Here is a 26,174-nt window from a genome sequence, read left to right as displayed (position 1 = left end):
AGGCACGGCCACCAATGGTGGGGCAAAGGAAGTGGGGGATGTACCAGAGGCCAATGAGTTAAAGGAAACAATTCACTCTCTTGTGTGTTGCAGCCTGAGCTCCTGGCCACACACACCTCGAGAGTTTACCACGTACTCTCCTCTCGCCCCGAATCGGGGGGACTGACGAGGGTGAGATGAGCGTGTGAGATTGCTTGCAGCCGACATATGTACATTTCACGCCTGCCGTGTAATTTGTTACACTCGTGCTGTATGGGGTCAGTGCAAACGCTCAGCAGCACGTCAGAGCTCCCTTGTGAACTGTTCCTCTCAGGTTTTTAATAAATGTTTTATGATTGAGGACTGGCCACTGTGCGGGGGCGAGATGGAAGGCACACTCAGTTTCTCGCTGGGAGGGGTGAGGAGGCGGTGACTCATGTCATACTCAACAAAACCATTTTTTAGAGCAAACAGTTTTGGGTTTGTTCTCTGACCACCAGCGAGAACTTCTGAAGGCTCTTCATTTATTACAAGCACATGGGGAAAAGAAAGACTTGCATTTCTATAGGCCCTTTCACAACCACAGGACGTCCCAAAGCGATTTACAGCCAATTAAGTACATTTTGAAGTGTAGTCACTGTTGTGATGTAGGAAACATGTCAGCCAATTGGCACACAGCAAGATCCCACAAACAGCAATGTGATAACGATCAGATGATCTGTTTTAGTGATGTTGACTGAGGGATGAATATTGGCCCCAGGACACGGGGGAGAACTCCCCTGCTCTTCGAAATACTGACCATGGGATTTTTTATGTCCACCTGAGAGAGCAGACGGGGCCTCCGTTTAACGTCTCGTCCGAAGGACAGCACTCCCTCAGTACTGCCAGCCTAGATTTCTGTGCTCGAGCCTCTGGAGTGGGACTATGAACCCACAACCTTCTGACCCAAAGGCGAGAGTGCTGCCCACTGAGCCATGGCCGACACCTGGAGCAGATGGTTCATAGCGAGCCGGGGTTTACAGCCTCTCCATTTATTAGCCCACCAAACGCTTTTGGTGAAATGCTGGGAGCTGCCAGAAACCAAAATGGATTCAGTTTTCTTTAAAATGTAGATGGGTAATTCTCCCAGTGGGTGAAGGTGCGAGCCAGCGAGGTACGGAACCAAACCAACCCCAAGGTCGATTCTTGATGTCCACTGACTTGAGAGGGGAAAATTCGGCCCTCTCCAGAAACGAGGGGTGTGTGTGTGTTTGTTCAGCTGGTTGTCGGTCAAGTGAGATGGGATTCCCTTCACCGTCAAATATGTTGCAAAGACTGACTGACTGACTGACTAGGGTAATACCAAACGATGGCCATTTGGATGACATACGACAGTGTCCATGGAACCCATACCCCAACAAGACTTGGAAATTTCAAGAGAGGAGAGGAGAAAAATGGGCTTGTGGGGGAGGGGGTAATTCATGTGGCCGTAGAGAAGTGTCTTTGTGTTTAAACAAATAGTGAATAAGCAAGAGCAAGATCTTTTATTTTTATATCTGGCTCCTTAGAGTAGACTACAGTTCCAGCTGTTGCCCTAGGAATGATATCTGTGGCTCTGAATACCATTCATCATTGAGGTAAATGTAAACCAGCCAATCACAGACAGTAACGTGGAGACGTGGCAACACTTGGGGAGAGGTCCGGTGGAGTGGGGACGGGGGCGGTGGGTTCTTCCTGGGTGTTTGTCACAATGCCTCACTGGTTGGCTGCTTATATGGATGTTGTTTGGACCGTCAACAGGATATTGGTCCATAGAGTCTTGTGTTCTATTCTGGGCACCACAATTTAGGAAGGATGTCACAGCCTTGGAGAGTGTGCAGCAGAGGTTTACTGGACTGGTACCAGGGATGAGGATACTTCAATGTGGAGAGATTGGAGAAACTGGGATTGTTCTCCTTCGAGCAGAGAAGGTTAAGAGGAGATTTGATAGAGGTGTTCAAAATCGTGGCAGGTTTTGATATAGTAAATAAAGAGAAACTGTTTCCAGTGGGAAAATGGTCGGTAACCAGAGGGCACCGATTTAAGATAATTGGCAAAAGAACCAATTATAATTAAATAATTACGCAGCAAGTTGTGATCTGGAATGCGCTGCCTGAAAGGGCGGTGGAAGCAGATTCAATAGTAACTTTCAAAAGGGAATTGGATAAATACTTGAAAAGAGAAATTTGCAGGGCTGTGGGTAAAGAGCGGGGGAGTGGGACTAATTGGAGAGCTCGTTCAAAGAGCCGGCACAGGCACAATGGGCCAAATGGCCTCCTGTGCTGTGTCAGTCTATGACTCTATAAATAAAAAATAAATTAAAAAAAAGGGCATATCAACTGGCAAAAAAAAGCACCAGACCGGAAGATTGGGGGCAGTACAGGATACAGCAAAAGAGGACAAAGGGATTAATCAGGAAGGGGAAAATAGAATACGAAAGTAAACTTGCAGCAAACATAAAGACAGACTGCAAAAGCTTTTATCGGTATATCAGGAGGAAAAGACTGGTAAAATCCCAAGTCGGTCCCTTGCAGTCCGATTCGGGAGAATATATAATGGAGAATAAGGAAATGGCAGACCAATTAAACTCATACTTTGGCTCTGTATTCACAAAGGAGGACACAAATAACCTCCCAGGAATATCGGCAAACATAGGGACTAATGAGAGGGAGGAGCTGACAGAAATTAGTATCTCTAGGGATATGGTGTTGGGTAAGTTGAGGGGACTGAAGGCCGACAAATCCCCGGGGCCTGATAAACTACATCCTAGGGTACTTAAGGAGGTGGCCCTGGAGATAGCAGATGCTCTAAGGATCATCTTCCGGAACTCCATTGACTCGGGAACAGTACCCGTGGATTGGAGGGTAGCTAATGTTACCCCAATATTTAAAAAGGGGGGTAAAGAGAAAGCAGGGAATTATAGACCAGTAAGCCTTACATCGGTCGTGGGCAAAATGCTAGAGTCCATTATTAAGGATAAAATAGCGGAGCACTTGACAAATGGGGAAAGGATCGGACAGAGTCAACATGGATTTACAAAGGGTAAATCGTGTTTGACTAATCTGCTGGAATTTTTTGAGGAGGTAACTGGTAGAATAGATGGGGGAGAGCCAGTGGATGTGGTGTACCTTGACTTCCAGAAAGCCTTCGATAAGGTTCCACACAAAAGATTATCATGCAAAATTAAGGCTCATGGGATTGGGGGCAAAGTATTAACGTGGATAGAGAACTGGCTGGCGGATAGAAAACAGAGAGTTGGAATAAACGGCTCGTTTTCGGAGTGGCAGGCAGTGACCAGCGGGGTGCCGCAAGGATCTGTCCTGGGACCCCAGCTGTTCACAATATATATAAATGATCTGGATCAGGGAATTGGATGCAATATTTCCAAATTCGCTGACGACACTAAACTAGGAGGAGGGGTGGGCTCTGATGAGGATGTCAGGAGGCTACAGTGCGATTTGGACAGGTTGGGGGAATGGGCGGATACGTGGCAGATGCACTATAATGTGGATAAATGCGAGGTTATCCACTTTGGGGGTAAAAACAGGAGGGTAGATTATTATCTAAATGGCAATAGATTGGGAGATGGGGAAGTGCAGAGGGACCTGGGTGTTCTTGTGCACCAGTCACTGAAGGAGAGCATGCAGGTGCAACAGGCGATTAAGAAGGCAAATGGTATGTTGGCCTTCATATCAAGGGGGTTCGAGTATAGGAATAGGGATACCTTACTACAGCTGTACAAGGTGCTGGTGAGACCGCATCTGGAGTATTGTGTACAGTTTTGGTCGCCCCATCTGCGGAAGGATGTTCTTGCCATGGAAAGAGTGCAACGGCGATTCACCAGGCTGATACCTGGAATGGCGGGAATGACCTACGAAGAGAGATTAAATAGTTTGGGCTTGTACTCACTGGAGTTTAGAAGATTGAGAGGGGATCTCATCGAAACATATAAAATTATGGCAGGCCTGGACAGGCTGAATTCAGAGAGAATGTTTCCAATGGCCGGGGAGCACAGAACCAGGGGCCACAGTCTAAAAATAGCGGGCAAATCATTTAAAACAGAGATGAGGAAGAATTTCTTCACTCAAAGAGTGGTGAGCCTGTGGAATTCCCTGCCACAGAGGGCTGCGAAGGCTAATTCAATAAATATTTTCAAGAGAGAATTGGATATATTTCTGAAGGCTAAGGGGATTAAGGGTTACGGAGAAAAGGCGGGGACGGGGTACTGAACTGGTAAGATCAGCTATGATCTCAGACGAAGATCAGCCATGATCTCATTGAATGGCGGAGCAGGCTCGAAGGGCCGAATGGCCTACTCCTGTTCCTATCTCTATGTATCTATGTATAAACTTTGCTAAGCCACTGGGAATTCTCAAATGACAATATGTGAACAATGAGTTTGCACCTCCCTAAATAAATCAGTAAGAAATAATCTTGGATTAATTACTTACTATTTGGCAAAACTTACACAACGCAGATCCTGTTTATCTGTTAACAGAACAAAAATATTTACTAAAAACTTGGCCTCCCAAGGACGTTCTGAAGAAATGTTTGCTCTTTGATGTGCAAAAGCGTTGTGAGATCACAAGATAGGTTTGGAGAAAGAAATTCCCTCGGCCCGCCTGATCTCATCCTTTTGAGTGTCGACGTTACTGTTTTTCTTCATTCCACCATCCAGCTGTTTCCGAAATGGCTCCAAGCATCCCTCGGTCTCGGCTGCTGTGCCAACATTTCTTGGTGCCAGGGCTGACCTCGCTCTTTAGCAGCCCTTGATGCCTACCTCTTGAACATTCCCTCCGAGACGGTCTCATCCGTAAGGCTTCCAACTCTCCCGGATTATCCTGGAGTCTTCGGGAATGAAAGATTAATTTCACTGCTAGGAGCAGAAGAATCATGGGCCGTTAAATTGTGTGTTTTTTTTCCATTTTCTTTTAACACTTTCGTTTATTAGTTATAAAAATATTTTTAGCTTGTGTTAACATTTGTAAAGAGTACCTGGGAGTGTGTTAATAATTACAGGGGGTCTCCGGGAGTGTTAATATTTACAGGGGTCTCCGGGAGTGTGTTAATAATTACAGGAGGGTCTCCGGGAGTGTGTTAATAATTACAGGAGGGTCTCCGGGAGTGTGTTAATAATTACAGGGGGTCCCCGGGAGTGTGTTAATATTTACAGGGGGTCTCCGGGAGTGTGTTAATAATTACAGGGGGTCCCCGGGAGTGTGCTAATATTTACTGGCTGGATTCCTGAGCTGTTCTCTAGTTGTTTTTGGAACAGTTGAAGAGGGTGCCTGTCTGTATGTTCATGTTTACGCTGAGCTTTGTGGTGATGGTTGTGGAAACAAAGGTCAACTGCTTTTCTTTCCACACATTACAGAAACAGTGAACTCTGTAGTAATTCCACCAGCTGACTGCCACCATCCAAAACCCAACAGCTGCATAAAACTCAGGTTGTACCAGTTTAAAAAAAAAAACGCTTACCTTTCTACAGCGCCTTTCACGACCACCGGACGTTCCAAAGCGCTTTACAGCCAGTGAAGTACTTTTTGAAGTGTAGTCACTGTTGTAATGTAGGAAACACGGCAGCCAATTTGCAAACAGCAAGCTCCCACAAACAGAAATGAGATAATGACCTGATGTTGATTGAGGGATAAATATTAGCCAGGACACCGGGGAGAACTCCGCTGCTCTTTTGCCAACTACAACATAGGTCAGTGGTTAGTGATTCGGACTGGGAACTCTGGAAGATTTCCCCCCTGGGAGGACTTCAAGTTGGAATCTTGATCTCTGTGTTCAGAATTTAATTCCAAAATTGGAATTTTAACGAACCTAATAAAATTTCAGCTTCAGTTGCGGCTTCATGTGAAGGTGGGAGTTTGGAGTTTCCATCTAGATGATGGTGTCTTGGACCACACTGATTCCTCACTTCGGCAGTCTCCCACTCTCACAGTTGTGTGTGAGCTGTGTTTCACTTGTGCTCTGTCTGTTCTGAAAGTGCTGAAACTCTCGTGGGGTGTGGTCCCACGGACACGAGCTGCCCTCTGCTACCCTGCCCAAATAGCATTCCTCACGTATGAGTCTTGATGCCAACTCGACCATGGGATCATCACAGGAGGGCCCAATCCAGTGCTCAACCTAAACGCACCTGTGCGCGCGCACGCACACGCAGGGGGCCACACTGTAGCAAGAGTCATCGGATGGAGACCCACACGAGCGGTTTCTGGCAGCTGTTCGTGAATGGGAATCGGGAGCAAAAACCCTGGCCGATTCTTCCTTCTCCCAACTCTGAGCTCGGCGGCCAAGTGTCATGCCACAACAGCTGCCCAGCTGACATTGTCTAAGTCAGCATGGACTGGCAATCAGACCGGGCACCCTCTCTCTTTTATGTCTGTGTTTCAGAAACTAAAACCACCACAATTCTGATGGCCCAATTGGTAAATTTGCTCTTCCGGTGCGGAAGTTAATCGTATTCCGATCCCAAGTTTGGTTCACACTCGAGGGTCCCAATCTTGATTTGCTCTCCAGCAAACCCCTGCTATAAAATGGACGCACATTATTGAGGAGGGAAGCTGGTTCACCTGCGATACTCCCATGGTTGACTGGCCAGCCATCGCTCAGTGTCCAGTCTCCCCTCGCGTGAACAATGGTTCCTTGGTGTTGTGGGGCCCATGGAATTACAACCCATTGCGTGTCAATACATTCAGGCCAGGACAAGAGGGAAGTGGGGAAAAGATTAAGAAAGCATAGAACACGGAGAGGCCACGTGACCTGTCCAGACCCACTCTTTCCATTAGACCAGGAACAATCGGTTCCATCATGGGCTCTCTCCACTCTCCTGACTGAAAGCTCTGAATAAATCTCTCTCTGACTGTGTGTTGTAGTGCTCAAGGTATAACAGCGATCGATTAATTTAAAGCATTACTTTTCACGTAGCATTACATAGAATTTTACAGAAACAGGCCATTCGGCCCAACTGGTCCATGCTGGTGTTTATGCTCCACACCACCCTCCTCACCTCACCTTATCAGCGTAACCCTCTATTCCCTTCTCCCTCGTGTGCTTGTCCAGCCTCCCCTTAAATGCATCTACACTATTCGCCTCAACCACTCCCTGTGGTTATGTTTATGTTAATGTATTATAAGCCAAATGTATGTTGAATGTTTAAATGTCTTAATCTAAATGTACACTCTCGGGAGCCGCAAGCCTACATTTCGTTGTACTGCACTTGTGCACTAACAATGACAATAAAGTTGATTTGATTTTGATTTGGTAGCGAGTTCCACATTCTCGCCACTCTCTGGATAAAGAAGTTTCTCCTGAATTCTCTATTGGATTTATTATTTTTCCTATCCTCCCTGATGTTTTAAGAAAATTGTCCCTTAGTGTATATATTTTTCTACCTGTGTGTCAGAATGTGTCCAATCCTTCGTTCCTCTGGTTTAACCCTCGCTTGTCACTTTTTGAAGATGGGCTGGGTGTTTAGTCCGGGTTTTCTAGGCCAACATTCCTCCCTCAACCAACACCACCAAACAAGCCTCATCAACTGGCCGTTTGTCTCGGTGCCATTTGTGCGATCTTGCTGTGTGCAAAATGTCTGCCACCCTTGCCCACATAGCAACAGTCTCGGCTCTTCGAAAGTAATTCATTGCATGCGAAGCACTTTGAAATATTCCGAGAGGTGATGAGCTTCTATATAAATGCAGATTTTCCGCTTTTTAAATGAGCTTTTGAAAGCACTTTGGTCAACTTCCGCACTCCTCAATCAAGAAGCACGTTGCCGGCTTGACAAAACCTCTGTCTCCTGCGAAGGCCTCTTAACCGGCGTCTGAAGTGGATCAATGTGTCGCACTCACCAACGTGCCGCTTAATGGGCTGTTTATGAACTGTGTAATAATGAATGAGGGAAATGCACGCTAATATCATCGTAAGTAGGTAAAAGAAAAATCCCGACTTGATGGGAGCGTGATTGAAGTCCATTACTGGTGACCTTGCCATCACCTCCTTTGGAGACCACATCCATTTAGGTTGGTGGTTTGCCAGGGTTGTCATTAACCCTTTCTGAGCGACTGCTCTCCTTTTTCCACTTTCAACTGTTGCATTTGCTTTTTTCATTTCTGTTAAACATCACCTGCAGCGTTCGCAGGCTCCAAGAACTGCACTAATACAAATATTTCACAAATATTAGAATTGGTAGTTGGGTAGAGTCGATGACTGGGTGGATTAGACGTCTCCACCTCCTACCGACAACTGGGCAGAAGATAAGCTTGTTTGATAGAATCTGGAGGCGAGAGACAGATGGTCTAACGTCTCTCTCTGTGTGTGTCTCTCTTTCTCTCTCTGTGTCTCTCTCTCTCTCTGTCGCTCTGTCTCTGTGTGTGTCTCTCTCTGTGTCTCTCTCTGTGTGTGTCTCTCTCTCTCTCTCTCTCTCTCTCTCTCTACGTCTGTCACAAACTATCTTGTCTCTGTTCTGATGCCACCTTATATTTTCTCCCCCTTGGGCTCATCTGAGGTATAGTTTCATTGGTGTTGGCAGCTGCACGCTATTCAACCATGGGAGGCTGTAGCAACTCGTCCTGATCCCGACCTTGACTGACACCCACGCGTGCGCTCATTCCAGTTCGGGTCACCGGGTTGCAAATAAGCGCAGGAACCCTGGATTATTACCACCCCCTTCCCTCGTCCATGGGTACTGAGGCAAGTTGTGGCGTCCCCATCACTGCCCAGGGCTAAGATCAGCTCGTGCAGTGCAGACTGGGGATCAAGTCCTGATCTGTGTGGCTCAGTTCTCAAGCAGTGGGATTACTGAATAAATCAATGGGAATACTACAGGGTTAACATTTAGTCACTTTTTAAAAATGGTGTGTGGAAGTCTGGAAGCCGAAGCGTGACATGGTTACAAATGGTTAACAGGTTGTTCATAGTGATACGAGGCACAGAGAGTGACATGAATCTTGTCATTTATGTGGAAATGACTTATGAAATAATACTGGGTGGCCTGCTGGTGGCGCTGTCCAGGGAGAGTATAAATACTCGAGCATGGGCCCAGCTTGCTCAGGACATTCTTTAATAGGAACTAGTGAAGGACACAACTAGACCTTCATGTTGTAAAACAGTTGATTAAAGCTTTGTTTAACGCTTAGACCAAGTGCCTAGTAGTTTTCTTACGTCTGAGATACCTGAGGTGGTGCGACTGTAATGCTGCTTTTCTCTTGAAGCTGACGACTAGAAAACCATCTCGACACTAAATGTTGCAACACAATCCCAAAACGTTTCGCAAATACCTCTGACACCACAACTTCCCCTGCTTAAAAAAAAAAAAAAAAAATTTTTTAAACGCTCCGTTTCCTACCCTGCTTCCAATGGCCTTGTCCAGGTGAAGGGAAATTTTTATTTTCCAGAAACAAAAATTTGCAAAACCTAAGCCCCACCCAGAGCTCCTCACCACAGGCCTGGCATAAGGTGGGAACTACTGATGACCGGGTGAAAACAACTGAAACTGTTGAGCTCTAGTTGCTGGTGTACAGCCTGCGGGGAGGGGGTCGAAAGCCTGGTTCATCCTATTCCCGGGAGCATGAGCAGAAACGAAAACTGACCCCTGATGCGCCATCAATTACTCAAAAGACTGAGGTTGAGCGAGTAACAATCAGGCTTTTATTAACTAAAGAATGAAGGTCTTGTCTCGAGTGGTCGACCCGTCCAGAATACTAAGGGACTGGGAGGTAGTCACTTATATACCTGGAATAGTGGGAGGAGTCAGCCGAGGCATGTCCAGACCTGTACCTAGTGGAATACATATACAGACACAGACAGGTATGACGGTGGTTTACCACATTCACCCCTTGTTTAAAAATGAGTCCGGCGGGGTGAAGTGTATTTAAAAGTTCGTGTATTGGAGTCTCTCCGGAGGTCTTGTCTGCCGCTGTGATCGACGTGGCGACGGCAGGGGTGGTGGAGCTTCCGGCGTCGCGTCCCGTGTAGGCTGGGGCCCTGGAGTGTAGTCCTCGTGGGTGACGGTCCAAGGCGAGCCGGCTGCTGGGGTTGGATATCGGGTCGTGGGGGGGGGTGGTAATGGGTAGTGGGTTACAGCGGTCCCCGAGGGTGCGAGGTCTCGTATGGAGACTGTGTCCTCCTGCCCATCCGGGTACGCAATGTAAGCGTACTGGGGGTTGGCGTGGAGGAGGTCGACCCTCTCGACCAGGGGGTCCGTTTTATTGGCCCTCACGTGTCTTCTCAGTAGTACCGGCCCTGGGGACGTCAGCCATGGCGGTAACGATGTCCCCGATGTGGACTTCCTTGGGAAGACAAACATTTTCTCGTGAGGGGTGGCATTGGTGGCAGTGCAGAGCAGTGACCGAATCGAGTGGAGCGCATCGGGGAGCACCTCCTGCCAGCGGGAGGTCGGAAGGCCCCTAGACTTTAAGGCTCGTAGGGCGGCCTTCCAAACTGTTGCATTCTCTCTTTCCACCTGTCCGTTCCCCCGGGGGTTGTAACTGGTGGTCCTGCTTGTGGCTATACCCCTAGCGAGCAGGTACTGGCAGAGTTCGTCGCTCATAAACGATGAGCCCCGGTCGCTATGGATATAGCTGGGGAAACCGAACAAGGTGAAGAGGCTGTTCAGAGATTTAATGACCGTGGCACTGGTCATGTCCGGGCAGGGGATAGCGAACGGGAACCGGGAGTACTCGTCAATGATGTTGAGGAAGTACACATTGCGGTCGGAGGAGGGGAGAGGCCCTTTGAAATCGATGCTCAGGCGTTCGAAAGGGCGAGTGGCTTTTATCAGGTGGGCTCTGTCTGGTCTATAAAAGTGCGGTTTGCACTCAGCACAGACTTGGCAGTTCTTGGTCATGGTCCTGACCTCCTCGATGGAGTAAGGCAGGTTGCGGGCCTTGATGAAGTGGAGGAACCTGGTGACCCCCGGGTGGCAGAGGTCATTGTGGAGGGCCCTCAGCCTATCGATCTGCGTGCTGGCGCAGGTGCCACGCGATAGGGCGTCTGGGGGTTCATTGAGCTTCCCAGGCCGGTACAAGATCTCGTAATTGTAGGTGGAAAGTTCGATTCTCCACCTCAAGATCTTGTCATTTTTGATTTTGCCCCTCTGCTTGTTGTTGAACATAAAAGCAACCGAACGCTGGTCAGTGAGCAGGGTAAATCGTTTTCCGGCCAGGTAGTGCCTCCAATGACGCACAGCCTCCACGATAGCCTGGGCCTCCTTCTCGACCGCGGAGTGTCTGGTCTCCGGGCCCTGGAGGGTTCGTGAGAAGAATGCCACAGGTCTCCCCGCCTGATTAAGGGTGGCGGCCAGAGCGAAGTCGGACGCATCGCTTTCCACCTGGAAGGGGATGGATTCGTCCACTGCGTGCATGGTGGCTTTGGCAATGTCTTCCTTGATACGGTGGAAGGCTAAGCGGGCCTCTGCCGTCACGGGAAAAGAGGTGGACTTGATCAGCGGACGGGCTTTGTCTGCATAGTAGGGGACCCACTGAACGTAGTAGGAAAAAAACCCTAGGCACCTCTTCAGAGCTTTTAGGCAGTGGGGCAGTGGGAGTTCCATAAGGGGACGCATCCGGTCCGGGTCGGGACCGATGACCCCGTGTTCCACAACACAGCCAAGGATGGTGAGGCGGTCTGTGCGGAATATGCACTTCTCCTTGTTATATGTCAGGTTCAGGAGTTGGGCGGTGCGGAGGAATTTCTCGAGGTTTGCGTCATGGTCCTGCAAGTCATGGTCGCAGATGGTCACATTATCTAGGTAAGGGAAAGTGGCCTGCAGCTCGTTTTGATCGACCATCCGGTCCATCTCCCTTTGGAAGACGGAGACCCCGTTGGTAACGCCGAAGGGAACCCTAAGGAAGTGATAGAGGCGGCCGTTTGCCTCAAAAGCAGTATACTGGCGGTCTTCAGGGCTGATGGGGAGCTGGTGGTACGCTGATTTCAGGTCAATGGTCGAAAAGACGCGGTACTGCGCGATCTGGTTGACCATGTCAGCTATGCGGGGGAGTGGGTAGGCATCCAGCAGGGTGTAGCGGTTTATTGTTTGGCTGTAGTCGATGACCAGGCGTTGTTTCTCGCCGGTCTTAACGACCACAACCTGGGCTCGCCAGGGGCTGGAGCTGCCCTCAATAATCCCCTCCTTCAGGAGCCGTTCCACTTCGGTTTTGATGAAAACCCTGTCCCCGGCACTGTATCGCCTGCTCTTTGTGGCGATGGGCTTACAGTCGGGGGTGAGGTTAGCAAACAGTGGGGGGGGGGGGGGACTCTTGAGTGTGGAGAGGTTGCATCTGGTGCGCGGCGGGCAATTTGGAGGCTGCTGGCTGCGGACTGTGAGTGGGGGGAGGGGGCCACCGTACGCCATCGTAACGCTTTTGAGGTGGCACTGGAAATCCAACCCCAGTAGAACGGCAGCGCAGAGGTCGGGCAGGACCAGGAGTTTAAAATAATTGAACACAGTCCCGTCTACTACTAGTGTCACCACGCAGTAGCCGCCAATGTCCGCTGACTGGGACTCGGAGGCCATAGAAATCCGCTGGTGCGCAGGCAGGACTGGGAGAGAGCAACTCCGCACCGTGTCGGGGTGGATGAAGCTCTCTGTGCTCCCGGAGTCAAAAAGGCAGTTTATTGCATGGCCGTTTACCTTAACGTCCATTTTGGACCGAGCTAGCTGGTGCGGTCTCGTTTGGTCCAGCGTCACAGAGGCCAGCGTAGGGGTCGGTGTGTCGCTGCGAGTATCAGATGGTGGGGGGGGGGGGGTTGGCGGTCTGCTGCGTCCCGGCTGGTGTCCAAGATGGCGGCGTCCATGATTCCCATGTGGCTGGAGTCGCCCAAGATGGCTGCTGCTGCGGTGGTTCGCACATGGCTGGGGAGGCCCAAGATGGCGGCCCGCACGGCCCACACGCGGCGCTGTTGGGGGCCCAAGATGGCGGCTCGCACGGCCCACACGCGGCGCTGCTGGCGTTCGGGGTGGCTTTGGCCTTGCAGACGCTGGCGTAGTGTCCCTTTTTCCCGCAGCCCGAGCAGGTCGCATTCTTCGCCGGGCAGCGCGCTCTGAGGTGTTTGGCCTGGCCACAGAAGTAGCATTTCTGGCCTTGGGATACTGCTGTCTGGCTTTGGGACACTGCTGCGGTAGTTGGGCCGTTGTTGGGCTGTGGCTGGGGTGGCACGGTGCTATGGGGCTGTCCTACCGTGTCCCAGGTTGTCGTTCCCCGCGGCGTCCACGGTGCAGAGGAGTAGGCATCCATGCCCCGGAAGGCTGCGTCCAGCGTTAGTGCGATGTCGGAGGCTTTGTCGAGGGTGAGGTCACTCTGCTCCAGCAGTCGCTGTCGGGTGTAGTTGGACCTGTGGCCCGCTACGAAGGCATCCCGGATCAGTTCCTCCGTGTACTTAGTGGGTGTTACCGCCTTACACCCACAGGCCCGGCCAAGCACGGACAGTGCTTGGAGGTATTCCTCAGTCGATTCCCCAGGTTGTTGCTTGCGACTCCCCAGAAGGTGCCTAGCGTATACTTCGTTCACAGGGCGCGTGTACTGGGTCTTGAGGAGCTGGAGGGCGACTGTGTACGAGGTCGCGTCCCGGATGACTGAGTACACTCGGTGGTTCACCTTGGAGAACAGGACAGACAGTTTGTCCGCATCCGTTTCGACCGCAGCGGAGGCAGTCAGGAATGTCTCGAAGCACGTGAGCCAGTGAGCAAACTTGGTGGAAGCGTCCGCTTCCCGACTGTCCAGGTCCAGGCATGCTGGTGTGAGGATCTTCTCCATTATAAAAAATTTAGTTAATAAAATTGATGCGCCATCAATTACTCAAAAGACTGAGGTTGAGCGAGTAACAATCAGGCTTTTATTAACTAAAGAATGAAGGTCTTGTCTCGAGTGGTCGACCCGTCCAGAATACTAAGGGACTGGGAGGTAGCCACTTATATACCTGAAATAGTGGGAGGAGTCAGCCGAGGCATGTCCAGACCTGTACCTAGTGGAATACACATACAGACACAGACAGGTATGACAGTGGTTTACCACAACCCCCAACCACATAAGGAGACAGCGGGACAAGTGGCTGAAAGCTTGGTCAAGGAGGTAGGTTTTAAGGAGCGTCACTGCACTCTGAACATCCTGCAGCCTTGACGCTGCTCTGCTTTAAGGGGCCACAGTCTCAGGATAAGGGGTCGGCCATTTAGGACTGAGATGAGGAGAAATTTCTTCACCAGAGGGTTATGAATCTTTGGAATTCTCTGCCCCAGAGGGCTGTGGATGCTGAGTCTATGAGTATATTCAAGGCTGAGATCGATAGATTTTTGGACTCTAGGGGAATCGAGGGATATGAAAATCGGGCGGGAAAGTGGAGTTGAGGTCGAAGGTCAGCCATGATCTTGTTGAATGGCGGAGCAGGCTCGAGGGGCCAAATGGCCGACTCCTGCTCCTAATTCTTATGTTCTTGTGTCTTAAAGGAGGAGAGAGAGGTGGAGAGATTTAGGGAGGGAATTCCAGAGCTTGGGGCCCGGGCAGCTGAAGGCACGGCCGCCAATGGTGGAGCGACTAAAATCGGGAATGCGCAAGAGGCCAGAATTGGAGGAGCGCAGAGATCTCGGAGGGTTGTGGGGGATGGAGGAGGTTACAGAGATAGGGAGGGGTGAGGCCATGGAGGGATTTGAAAACAAGGATGAGAATTTTAAAATTGTGGCGTTAATTATTGGGAGCCAATGTAGGTCACGGGTGAACGGGACTTGGTGTTAGCACATAAAGCTAGGCTGACACTCCAGTGCAGTGCTGAGGGAGCGCTGCACTGTCAGAGATGCCGTCTTTCAGATGAGACGTTAAACAGAGACCCCGTCTGCTCTCTCAGGTGGACGTAAAAGATCCCACGGCACTATTTCGAAGAAGAGCAGGGGAGTTCTTCCCGGTGTCCTGGGCCAATAATTATCTCTCAACCAACATAACAAAAATAAATTATTTGGTCATTATCACATTGCTGTTTGTGGGAGCTTGCTGTGTGCAAATTGGCTGCATTTCCTACATTACAACAATGACTCCACATCAAAAATACTTCATTGGCTGTAAAGCGCTTAGAGATGTCCGGTGGTCATGAAAGGCGCTGTAGAAATGTAAGTTTTTTTTTGTTAGGATACGGGCAGCAGAGTTGCATAGTCGGTGTTCCTTGTAATGTAATGAGTTCCTAATGAGGTCTGACTGGGTGTCTCTCGGTCTTTGCGCTCCCTGTAATGTGACAGGCTGATTGAATTGGATATTGTGATTTCTCTGATTGCCCACCGCTTGATTGATCGATGCTAATATCCCTGAGTACAGTCCTTTCATCATCATCATCATCATCTTCTCTCTAGCATCTAGTGACAGTGATGGATGTAACAGGATACATGCTGCACTCTGAACATCCTGCAGCCTCGATTTTGCTCGACTTTGCTTGTTTTTTTTTTAAGAACAGAATTTCTCTCCGATGTGAGAGCCGTGGCTCAGTGGGCAGCACTCTCGCCTCGGAGTAAAAACGCTGTGAGTTGAAGACCCACTCCAGAGACTTGAGCGCAAAATCCAGGCTGGCACTCCAGTGGAGTGCTGAGGGAGCGCCGCACTGTCGGAGGGGCCGTCTTTCAGATGAGATGTTAAACTCTGGTGGAATTATAAGATCCCACGGCACTATTTTGAAGAAGAGCGGGCGAGTTCTCCCCGGTGTCCTGGGGCCAATATTTATCCCTCAATCAACATCACTAAAACAGATTATCTGGTCATTATCACATTGCTGTTTGTGGGAGCTTGCTGTGCGCAAATTGGCTGTTGTGTTTCCTACATTACAACAGTGACTACACTTCAAAAGTACTTCATTGGCTGTAAAGCACTTTGGGACGTCCTGAGGTCATGAAAAGCGCTGCAGAAATGCAAGTTCTTTCTTTCTCTCCGTCTCCAGATTCTTCTTCTGTTATTTGAATGGATCTGCTGGCGTGGGGAATGGGGTGGGAGAGGGTGGGGAGTGGAAGTCAGTGAGTCTGTCTATAGCGTCCAAGGTCGTTTGATCATGAAGGTGCAACAGCAATTAAACTGCATTTGATGTGCTCACTCCCCAGAGACAGAGAGAGGCGACTCGAGAGATTATATAAAGTACCGTTGACAAATCCATGGGAGACAAAGGGGGGAGAACTGCGATGTGTGTGGTTTACTCCCGACTGAGAGATTGATCCTGTGTTGAGTGATGTGTTTGATACACTCTAACCTTGTACCTGTGGATAATAAATCCACCCGGGTCACTGACCAGCTCTTTCCTGCCTCGAGTTAATGTAAAATACCCTCTGCCTTCCCAACTGAGTGACCCAGCACTGACTGTGTGGAACAGGACCGAGTGTCCCAGCACTGACTGTGTGGAACAGGACCGAGTGTCCCAGCACTGACTGTGTGGAACAGGACCGAGTGTCCCAGCACTGACTGTGTGGAACAGGACCGAGTGTCCCAGCACTGACTGTGTGTAACAGGACCGAGTGTCCCAGCACTGACTGTGTGTAACAGGACTGAGTGTCCCAGCACTGACTGTGTGTGTGTGTGTGTGTGTGTGTGTAACAAGACTGCTCCAGTGTCGGTGAGCTCCGGGTTATAATCCAAGTTTGGTAATCTGTTATCAGAGATTTGCTCCTCCCCAGGTGGAACATGCAAGGACTGCAAGGTGCCGGTAACTGATTACAGCACTCGGTGAATGGGCTGAAGAGATCGAGTGGGCCTGTCTCGTACCCAGTGTGTTAACGATTCTTCTTTCATCTTTTTCTTCCAGACTAAAGGCGCTAGCATCCACAGGCGGGAAGAGCGTCCAGGCTGCGTGTGATTGGTTGGTATGAGATTAATATCTACAAATGCAGTTAACTATATTCTCTTGCAGCTTTTGCTCACAGTGATCCGATGTTAATCACCGTTATCATTTATTAATTTTTAGAGGAGATTGATGCTATTTGACCTCTTGTTACAAACCTAGATTTAATGTGAATTAAACACGAGGCGTCGTGAATTTCCGTGTGATTCGCTTGATTTCCCATCAGAAAAACTGCCCAGTTTTGGTCTCCATACCTAAGGAAGGATATACTTGCCTTGGAGGCGGTGCAACGAAGGTTCACTAGATTGATCCCTGGGATGAGAGGGTTGTCCTATGAGGAGAGATTGTGTAGAATGGGCCGATAGTCCTTAGAATTTAGAAGAATAGGTGATCTCACTGAAACATAAAAGATTGAGGGGGATTGACAGGGTAGATGCTGAGAGGTTGTTTCCCCTGGCTGGGGAGTCCAGAACTAGGGGGCATTGTCTCAGGATAAGGGATCAGTCATTTGAGACTGAGATGAGGAGGAATTTCTTCACTCAGAGGGTGGTGAATCTTTGGAATTCTCTACCCCAGAGGGCTGTGGATGCTGAATCGTTGAGTATATTCAAGGCTGAGATCGATAGATTTTTGGACCAGAGGGGAATCAAGTTTCCTGGATCACTGGGTCTGCTTCTGGGGAAGGTGGGACTTGTACAAGTCGGCTGGGTTGCACCTGAACCAGAACGGGACAAATATCCTTGCGGGGAGGTTTGCTAGCACTGTTTGGGGGGGGTTTAAACTAACTTGGCAAAGGGATGGGATACAGAGTGGAGCTATAATAGGGGGTGATGTACAGCCAAATATAGAGGAAAAAACAAGTCCGCTTGGAAGGCAGAGCAAATATGTAACGGCACAAGGGTGTAGGGCAAGGCTGGATGGCATTTATTTTAATGCAAGGAGTCTTGCGAATAAGGTGGATGAACTGAAGGTGTTGATGAACACATGGGAGTATGATATTGTTGCTATCACGGAGACATGGTTGAGGGAGGGGCAAGACTGGCAGCTCAATATTCCAGGGTATAGAATCTTCAGGCGAGACAGAGGGGGGGGTAAAAGAGGGGGGGGTAAAAGAGGAGGGGGTGTCGCAATATTAATTAAGGAGTCAATTACTGCTGTAAGGAGGGATGATATATTAACAGGTTCCTCTAATGAGGCCATATGGGTAGAACTTAAAAACAAAAAGGGGGCAAGCACTTTGCTGGGAGTGTACTATAGGCCCCCAAACAGTCAGGGGGAGCTAGAGGAATAGATATGTAGGCAAATCTCAGAGAAATGTGCAAATAATAGGGTAATAATAGTGGGGGATTTCAACTTCCCCAATATTAACTGGGATAGTCAGAGTGTGAAAGGCTTAGAGGGTGCAGAATTCTTAAAGTGCATCCAGGAGAGCTTTTTGAGCCAGCATGTAGAAAGTCCTACAAGAGAGGGGGCGGTACTGGACCTAATTCTAGGGAATGTGGCCGGGCAAGTGGTAGAAGTGTTAGTAGGTGAGCACTTTGGTGACAGTGACCATAATTCGGTGAGATTTAAGGTAGTCATGGAAAAGGACAGAGATGGACTGGAAATAAAGGTTCTAAATTGGGGGAAGGCCGATTTTAATATGATAAGGCAGGATCTGGCCAAAGTGGACTGGGATCAGCTACTTGTAGGAAAATCCACATCAGAGCAATGGAAATCTTTCAGAAAGGAAATTGAGAGAGTACAATGGCAACATGTTCCCGTAAAGGTCAAGGGTGGGACCAACAAGCCCAGGGAACCCTGGATGTCAAGGGGTATATGAGAATAGATTAGGAAAAAAAGGGGGGCTTTTGGCAGATACAAAGGACTAAAGACAGAGGAAGCCCTAGAGTATAAAAAGTGCAGGGGGATACTTAAAAAAGAAATTAGGAGAGCGAGGAGGGGCCATGAAATAACACTGGCGAGCAAAATAAAGGAAAATCCTAAGGTGTTTTATAAGTATATTAAGGGCAAGAGGATAACCAGCGAAAGAGCAGGGCCCATTAGGGACCAAAGTGGCAATCTGTGTGTGGAGCCAGAAGATGTAGGTGGCGTTTTAAATGAATTTTTTGCATCTGTGTTCACTATGGAGAAGGACGATGTAGACATAGAAATCGGGCAGGGGGACTGTGATATACTTGAACATATTAGCATCGAGAGGGAGGAGGTACTAGCGGTTTTAGCAGGCTTAAACGTGGATAAATCCCCAGGCCCGGACGAGATGTATCCCAGGCTGCTGTGTGAGGCAAAGGAGGAGATTGCAGGGGCTCTGACACAAATTTTCAGAACCTCTCTGGCCACAGGGGATGTGCCGGAGGACTGGAGAACAGCTAACATAGTACCATTATTCAAGAAGGGTAGTAGGGATAAACCAGGGAATTATAGGCCAGTGAGCCTAACATCAGTGGTAGGGAAATTATTGGAAAAAATTCTGAGGGACAGAATTAGCCTCCACTTGGAGAGGCAAGGATTAATCAGGGATAGTCAGCATGGCTTTGTCAAGGGAAGATCATGTCTGACCAATTTGATTGAATTTTTCAAGGGGGTGACTAGGTGTGTGGATGAGGGTAGTGCAGTGGATGTGGTATACATGGATTTCAGTAAGGCTTTCGATAAAGTCCCGCATAGGAGACTGGTCAAGAAGGTAAGAGGCCATGGGATCCAGGGTGCCTTGGCACATTGGATCCAAAACTGGCTTAGTGGCAGAAGGCAGAGGGTGATGGTCGAAGGTTGTTTTTGTGACTGGAAGCCTGTGTCCAGTGGGGTACCGCAGGGATCGGTGCTGGGTCCCTTGCTGTTTGTGGTCTACATTAATTATTTGGATGTGAATGTAAAAGGTATGATCAGTAAGTTCGCAGATGACACGAAAATTGGTGGGGTGGTAAATAGCGAGGAGGGTAGCCTCAGTCTGCAGGACGATATAGATGAGTTGGTCAGATGGGCGGAACAGTGGCAAATGGAATTTAACCCTGAAAAGTGTGAGGTGATGCATTTTGGAGGGACTAACAAGGCAAGGGAATACACAATGAATGGTAAGACCCTAGGAAAGACAGAGGATCAGAGGGTCCTTGGTGTGCATGTACATAAATCCCTGAAGGCAGCAGAACAGGTGGATAAGGTGGTTAAAAAGGCATATGGGATACTTGCCTTCATTAGCCGAGGCATAGAATATAAGAGCAGGGAGGTTATGATGGAGCTGTACAAAACGCTGGTTAGGCCACAGCTGGAATACTGTGTGCAGTTCTGGTCGCCACACTATAGGAAGGATGTGATTGCATTGGAGAGGGTGCAGAGGAGATTCACCAGGATGTTACCTGGGCTGGAGCGCTTCAGCTATGAAGAAAGACTGGACAGGCTGGGGTTGTTTTCCTTGGAGCAGAGAAGGCTGAGGGGGGACCTGATTGAGGTGTACAAAATTATGAGGGGCATAGATAGGGTACATAGAAAGGAACTTTTTCCCTTAGTAGAGGGGTCAATAACAAGGGGGCATAGATTCAAGGTAAGGGGCAGGAGATTTAGAGGGGATTTGAGGAAGAACTTTTTCACCCAGAGGGTGGTTGTGGATTTTGGCGGACACTTGGAGTTGCGCAGGGGAATCTACTGTATAACACGCAGGCGTAAGAGGCACCAAGAGTCCCTGATAACTACACGTATCTCCTTGCAACTTTATATGGTTTAAATCATTTCGTAGAATCTTGGAATTATACAGCACTGAAGGAGGCCATTCGGTCCATCGTGCCTGTGCTCGCTCTATGGTAGAGCTCTCCAATTAGTGCTTCCTGTAAACGAAGAGAGAGAGAGAGAGAGATCCTGTCTTTTTTAGAAAGAAAAGTGGGAAGTCACAACCTGATATTGTGGTTGCTTCAACACAGAACCAGCATGCCAGGCAATTACACATGTTACTCAACTAGAGAAACCAGCCCAGAATGATGGGCCCCACTCGAGCTGGCAATAGTCTCAACCCACCTCTTGTTGGGTGTGTATCTACAGCACAGAACTGTCCATAATTTGGCACTAAATTGACCTCCGAGTGGACACGAGAAAGCTGGTGTGGGCAATGGGAATCTCTGATGCAGTAGGATGCCCTCCTATGAGGTTGAAGTTAAGAGGTATTTTTGGGTTGAGTAAAGGGAGCTTTATTCTGCATCGCCCTGTGCCATACCTGACCTGAAAAAAAATTGTGCTTCTCAAGGTCATAGAGTCATAACGGCACAGAAGGAGGCCATTTGGCCCATCGAGTCCATGCCGGCTCTCTGTAGAGCAATCCAGTCAGTCCCATTCCCCCGCTCTATCCCCGTAACCCTGCAAGTTTATTTCTCTCAAGTGCCTATCCAGCCTCCCCTTGAAAACATTGAGTGTCTCCACTTCCACTTCTGTCGGCAGTGAGTTCCAGGTCCTCACCACTCGCTGCATAAAAAAGTTTTTCTTCATGTCCCCCCCCCCCCTGTATCTCTTGCCCAAAACCTTCAATCTGTGTTCCCCAGTCCTTGTATCATCAACTAGTGGGAACAGCCTTTCCCCGTCTAGCCTATCCAAACCCGTCATAATCTTGTACACCTCTGTCAAATCACCCCTCAACCTCCTTTGCTCTAATGAAAACAAATCCAGCTTCTCCAACCTGTCCTTGTAGCTAAGATCCCCCATCCCCGGAACCATTCTGGTAAATCTCTTCTGCACCTTCTTGAGGGCCTTCACATCCTTCCTAATGTGTGGTGACCAGAACTGGATGCAATACTCCAGTTGTGGCCTAACCAGCACTTTATAAAGGTTCAGCATAACTTCTCTACTTTTGTACTCAATCCCTCTATTTATGAAGCCCAAGATCCCATATGCTTTGTTAACCACTCTCTCAATATGTCCTGCCACCTTCAGGGACCTATGCACATTAACTCCCAGGTCCCTCTGTCCCTGCACACTCTTTAAAACTGTGCCATTAAGTGGAGACTGCCTCTCGCTGTTCCTTCTGCCAAAATACATCACCTCGCACTTCTCTGTTTTAAATTCCATCTGCCACTTGTCTGCCCATTCTGCTAAACTAGTTAGTGACATTGCCAATTACTGGTGGATTAGGGACTGGTTTGTGTTGGAGACTCTTGCCCATTAGACTGAGACTGCCCAAAGCCACGTCCGATAGGACAGGCAGACAGACAGAGTTAAACTCTTATCCCATCAGTCTGGGCTGGAATTAAACCCAGACGTGAAAGGTCAGAGTTCAACCCATGGCCCCATCCGGTTGCACCGTCCAGTGTCCACCCTCGGAATGCTTGATGGTGCCATGTAGGAGGAGTTCTAACTCGTGCAGTGTCTGAACTGGGAGTGTGTTGGGTGCAAAAGAGGTAACTACTCTCATTCCCAATTTGGACATCAACTTGATGAGGGCAAAGGAGAAAGATTGTTTCATTGCCAGCTTTTCAACAGGTACTGTTCTACAATGAGAACTGTGTGTAACAAAAATAAATGACATTCCCCTCCAACGACTGTTGGAGACTGTTTCATTCTTATGATCCATCGATTCTTCACAGGGTCGTTCAGATGCAAAAGCTAAAGGGCGAGGGCGGATCAGCAACATAGCCCTTACCTATCGCATTGGGGGCAAGTCACCGTTCAGCTTCGAGAAAGAGTATTGCCCAGCACTAGGAGCAGCCATGGCATCCAATACTCTCCATGAGCTCCTATTGGCTGCTGGTGAGCCCCCCAACCCCGCAACCCTCGTACTCCTGGCACAGTCTGGTTATACAGTGTCAACATGAGAAGGCTGGGGGGGGGCAGGAGGTCCCTGCAAGTTGACATGGAGGGAGATCTCAAAAGAAAAGAAATAAATCTAAATGTAGAGAGAGAGATTTAGTGAGAGAGAGAGAGAGGGAGGGAGAGGAGAAACAAATAATTTCCGATGAATTCCCAACACCGTTGCATAATGACTGGTAAGCAGTTCCAGGTATAACCTTTGCTGACACCATTATCGATATGAGGCGTGCAGCAGCACTAACCAGGCCAACCCAGGCCGCTCAGAGTGTTTCCTGCTTTGCTGACTTCAGTGCAGTACTCAGGGGATCCCTTAACTGTCTGCCTACGATTGTTGCATCTCTACTCACAGGATGTGGCGAGCGTGGTTAGCCCCTGTGTGTGTGTGTCTCTCTCTAAGGTGGCAGGTGCCAAAATGAAGAGAATAAGGCAGCGCTGTCAATATGCAGAGGATTTTTTTTTTAAAGAATCTTTTATCTGTTCTAGATGTGCCAGGCCATCCCTCGCAAGGTTTAACGTGAGTGATTTGGTGTGAAATTTATTGCACTTGGATTCTTAGAATTAAAAACCAGCTCTCGCCTCCAACCTTCACTGAGACTTTCTGTCAAACGTTAACGTGAACAGGTCCCAGCTGAGAGCCTGTGTGAGGACATCACCTCAACCACCTCTAGGGTTGACCCTGGAACTCTTTCCATTGTTGTGTTGATCTTAAAGGAGAAGGTGGCTTTGGGAGGTGAGAGGAAAGTGCTCTCCACGTGTTGCCTGTGCATCCTTCCTGGATTAGTCTGTTGCACCAGCCTGCTTTTTTCCCCAACAATTTTCTACCCTTCCCTCCAAAGATACCAATTATTCCTCGGGTATGTTTCCATAGGAGCCAGGCGCCCTTTGACCTCTGGCCATTCATCTTCGAAGAGTTCAGAGTATCACTAGGTTCTTCGGATCTAGACTGGACAGGACAGCTTCGCAGCCAATCCCAAACCCACTCTCGCCTGATAACTACCTACACATTTTCCAGATGGGATTGTAGTCCGGAATTGGGATCCTTGATGAGTTTCCCTTCCCTAGCCAATGGAGGCTGGAAGCAACTGTTGCACCCCCACTCCAATTTCTGCCCCAACTTGATCAGCACAGGCCAGGGAACAAATCTGGGACCTTCAGGTTTGTGTGAAGTTGGGAATGGGGGGGTGGGGTGTAACGGGTGAGAGAGTCTCTCCCAAGACCGCATAAGAGCGTCGGCCGCTGTGTAGTTTGACTCTTTCGCATAAGAGCGTCGGCCGCTGTGTAGTTTGACTCTTTCAAACCTTCATCAGCCAACCTTGTGGTACATTCCCTTCTTTAAAGAGAAAACCATGGACCTAGGGCTTCCTTGTAGATGACTAAGGCAAGAAGTATTTATAAAATGCTCTCCTCCAGTATGAGGAAAGAGGAGAGGCTAAGTTGGAGAACCAAAGGTGTGATGGAAGAGAGAGGTTTTGAAAGCTGGGACAGAGCTGGCAAGGGCGATGGGCACTGGGTAGAGAGTTCCCGAGGGCAGGAGTGTAGTAGCTAAACGAGGGGCAATTACTGTTGAGTGGAAAGAGCGAGTGTCGAGGAACAATGCAGTGATTGAAGAACAGAAGGCTCCTCGGGGTAGACCCCACAAGGCTACATTCCAGCACAGTTGCGGTGAAGAAGCTGCACTCGACTAACATCTGGCACATGCCTGTGAATCAAGCTTTAAGTTGTTCCCAGGGGAGAGGGTGTTGATTTAACCCCAGCTCCCTCCTCCTTTTAAGTCGCTCCTTAAAACTTACCTCTTTGATCAGTGTAAGAAGTCACACAACACCAGGTTATAGTCCAACAGCTTTATTTGAAATCACAAGCTTTCAGAGCGCTGCTCCTTCGTCAGATGAAGTGACGACGAAGTGACCTGGCAAAGGAGCAGCGCTCCGAAAGCTTGTGATTTCAAATAAAGCTGTTGGACTATAACCTGGTGTTGTGTGACTTCTTACATTTGTCCACCCCAGTCCAACACCGGCATCGCCACATCATGGCTCTTTGATCAGGGTTTTGATCACCTGTCCTAATATCTCCTTATGTGGCTCAGAGTCAAATGTTTGTCTGATTTACGCTCCTGTGAAGCGCGTGGGACATTTTACTATGTTAAAAGGCGCCATATAAATGCAATTTGTTGTTAAGGGGATGCCTTTTAATGAGACACTCCAACTGATATGAAGCATGAAGACTTATTGAGGTAAGGGAGTGTCTATAGATGCTTACATGACATTGTTACACCTCCCGCAGTCTCCCATTTGGGGGTGCTGGATATACCAGAAACAAAACAAATTTCAGTATTGGCGGTATTAAGTGTTCCATGGAAATGTTACTGTCTTTAAACAAAAACAGGAGTTTGTCTTCCACAAGTACAACTGAATTGAGGCTGGCAGCAGAGGCGACTCATAAAGCCGCAGTAACGGGGAGTGCTCAGGTCAGCAGTTCTCTCGGAGTCTGGCTGCTTCCAGAGTTGCGACTTAATGATGCTGTTTTGGTTGTCACAGTGTGAAGGCAAAGCAAATGATGCAGGTGTTTGTGACGTGAATGAAGTCACTGGTCTTGTGTTTATTGAGAGCAGGAAAGCAAAAGGATGTTAACCTACTTTACATTGTCCCTTTTTAAAGGGCCAGTTTTTCAAACTCCTTGACTTAATAGTCCTTAATTGAATGATGAGGAAACTGAGTAAGCTGGGCAGTCGGGTGGAACTTGTTCGGCCAAAATGCAATGCAGAGTTATGGAGTAAGTTACCATGGATGGTCATTGACGTGCAAATGGGTTAAGGAGGAAACTGCTCTGTTTCTGGAGAGCAATGATTGAGGGAATATGGTGTGAAGGTGGGCAGATGCTTTCTCTAACTTCTCTCAATGTTGCCTGGATTGTGCTTCTTTGTAATTGTTTGCACAGCGGAGTGGCTTTCTTGGCCACTTCAGAGGGTCAACTGCAACGTGTGGGGCCAAATCCACGTGTAGGCCAGAGCGGGCAAGGGCGGCAGCTTCTCTTCCCTGAAGGGCGTTCGAGAACCAGTTGGGTTTTTCTGACGATCCGACAGTTTCATGGTCTTTTTTTTATTTGCGCAGGTCCGGATTTATTAAATCCAGTTTTCCAGCTTGCCATGGCCACTGGGTTATTGTGCCCGTTAAACAATGGCTTGGTCAAAAAGTGACCAGCTGGGTTGGTCTATTGGCTGATTCCTGTTCCTAGAAATTCTGAGGGTTACTTATACAAGTTAACTCTTCTGCCGTGAGCCCTCGCTCACCAGGGTTGCGGCAGCCTTGTGGTTATTGAACTGAGCTAACAACCCAGAGGTCATGGATTTAAATTCCACCATGGCGAATCGCATATAAATCTCGTAATTTCTGGGCTGGCGCCAGAACATGCCCACGAAGTACGCTGGATTATCATCAAAGCCCAACTGGGTCACTAATGCCCTTCAGCGAAGGGAACCTAATGCCCCTAACCAATCTGGCCTGCATGTGACTCCAGTTCCGCACTATGTGCTTGACTCTTAATGTCCCTCAGGACAACTAGGGACACTGCCCACAGCCCAAGAACAAACACAGGAACAA

At 48.7% G+C, this 26,174-nt stretch overlaps 1 protein-coding gene across 1 annotated transcript in view; it reads left to right on the top strand.

Annotated features, from left to right (window-relative positions):
- Nucleotides 1-26,174, top strand: part of LOC147100237 (ubiquitin-associated and SH3 domain-containing protein B-like) — a 164,870-nt gene that overhangs the window by 97,828 nt on the left and 40,868 nt on the right. The window contains exon 2 of the mRNA XM_085967699.1: nt 16,759-16,812. Within this exon, the coding sequence (XP_085823825.1) occupies nt 16,759-16,812 (54 nt within the window). The remainder of the gene's footprint in view (nt 1-16,758; nt 16,813-26,174) is intronic.

The sequence above is a fragment of the Somniosus microcephalus genome, chromosome 26 (assembly GCF_052327205.1).
Source record: "Somniosus microcephalus isolate GS21.2 chromosome 26, FLI_Smic_1.0, whole genome shotgun sequence".
Taxonomy (NCBI): domain Eukaryota; kingdom Metazoa; phylum Chordata; class Chondrichthyes; order Squaliformes; family Somniosidae; genus Somniosus; species Somniosus microcephalus.
This window is presented reverse-complemented; position numbering and strand designations above follow the sequence as displayed.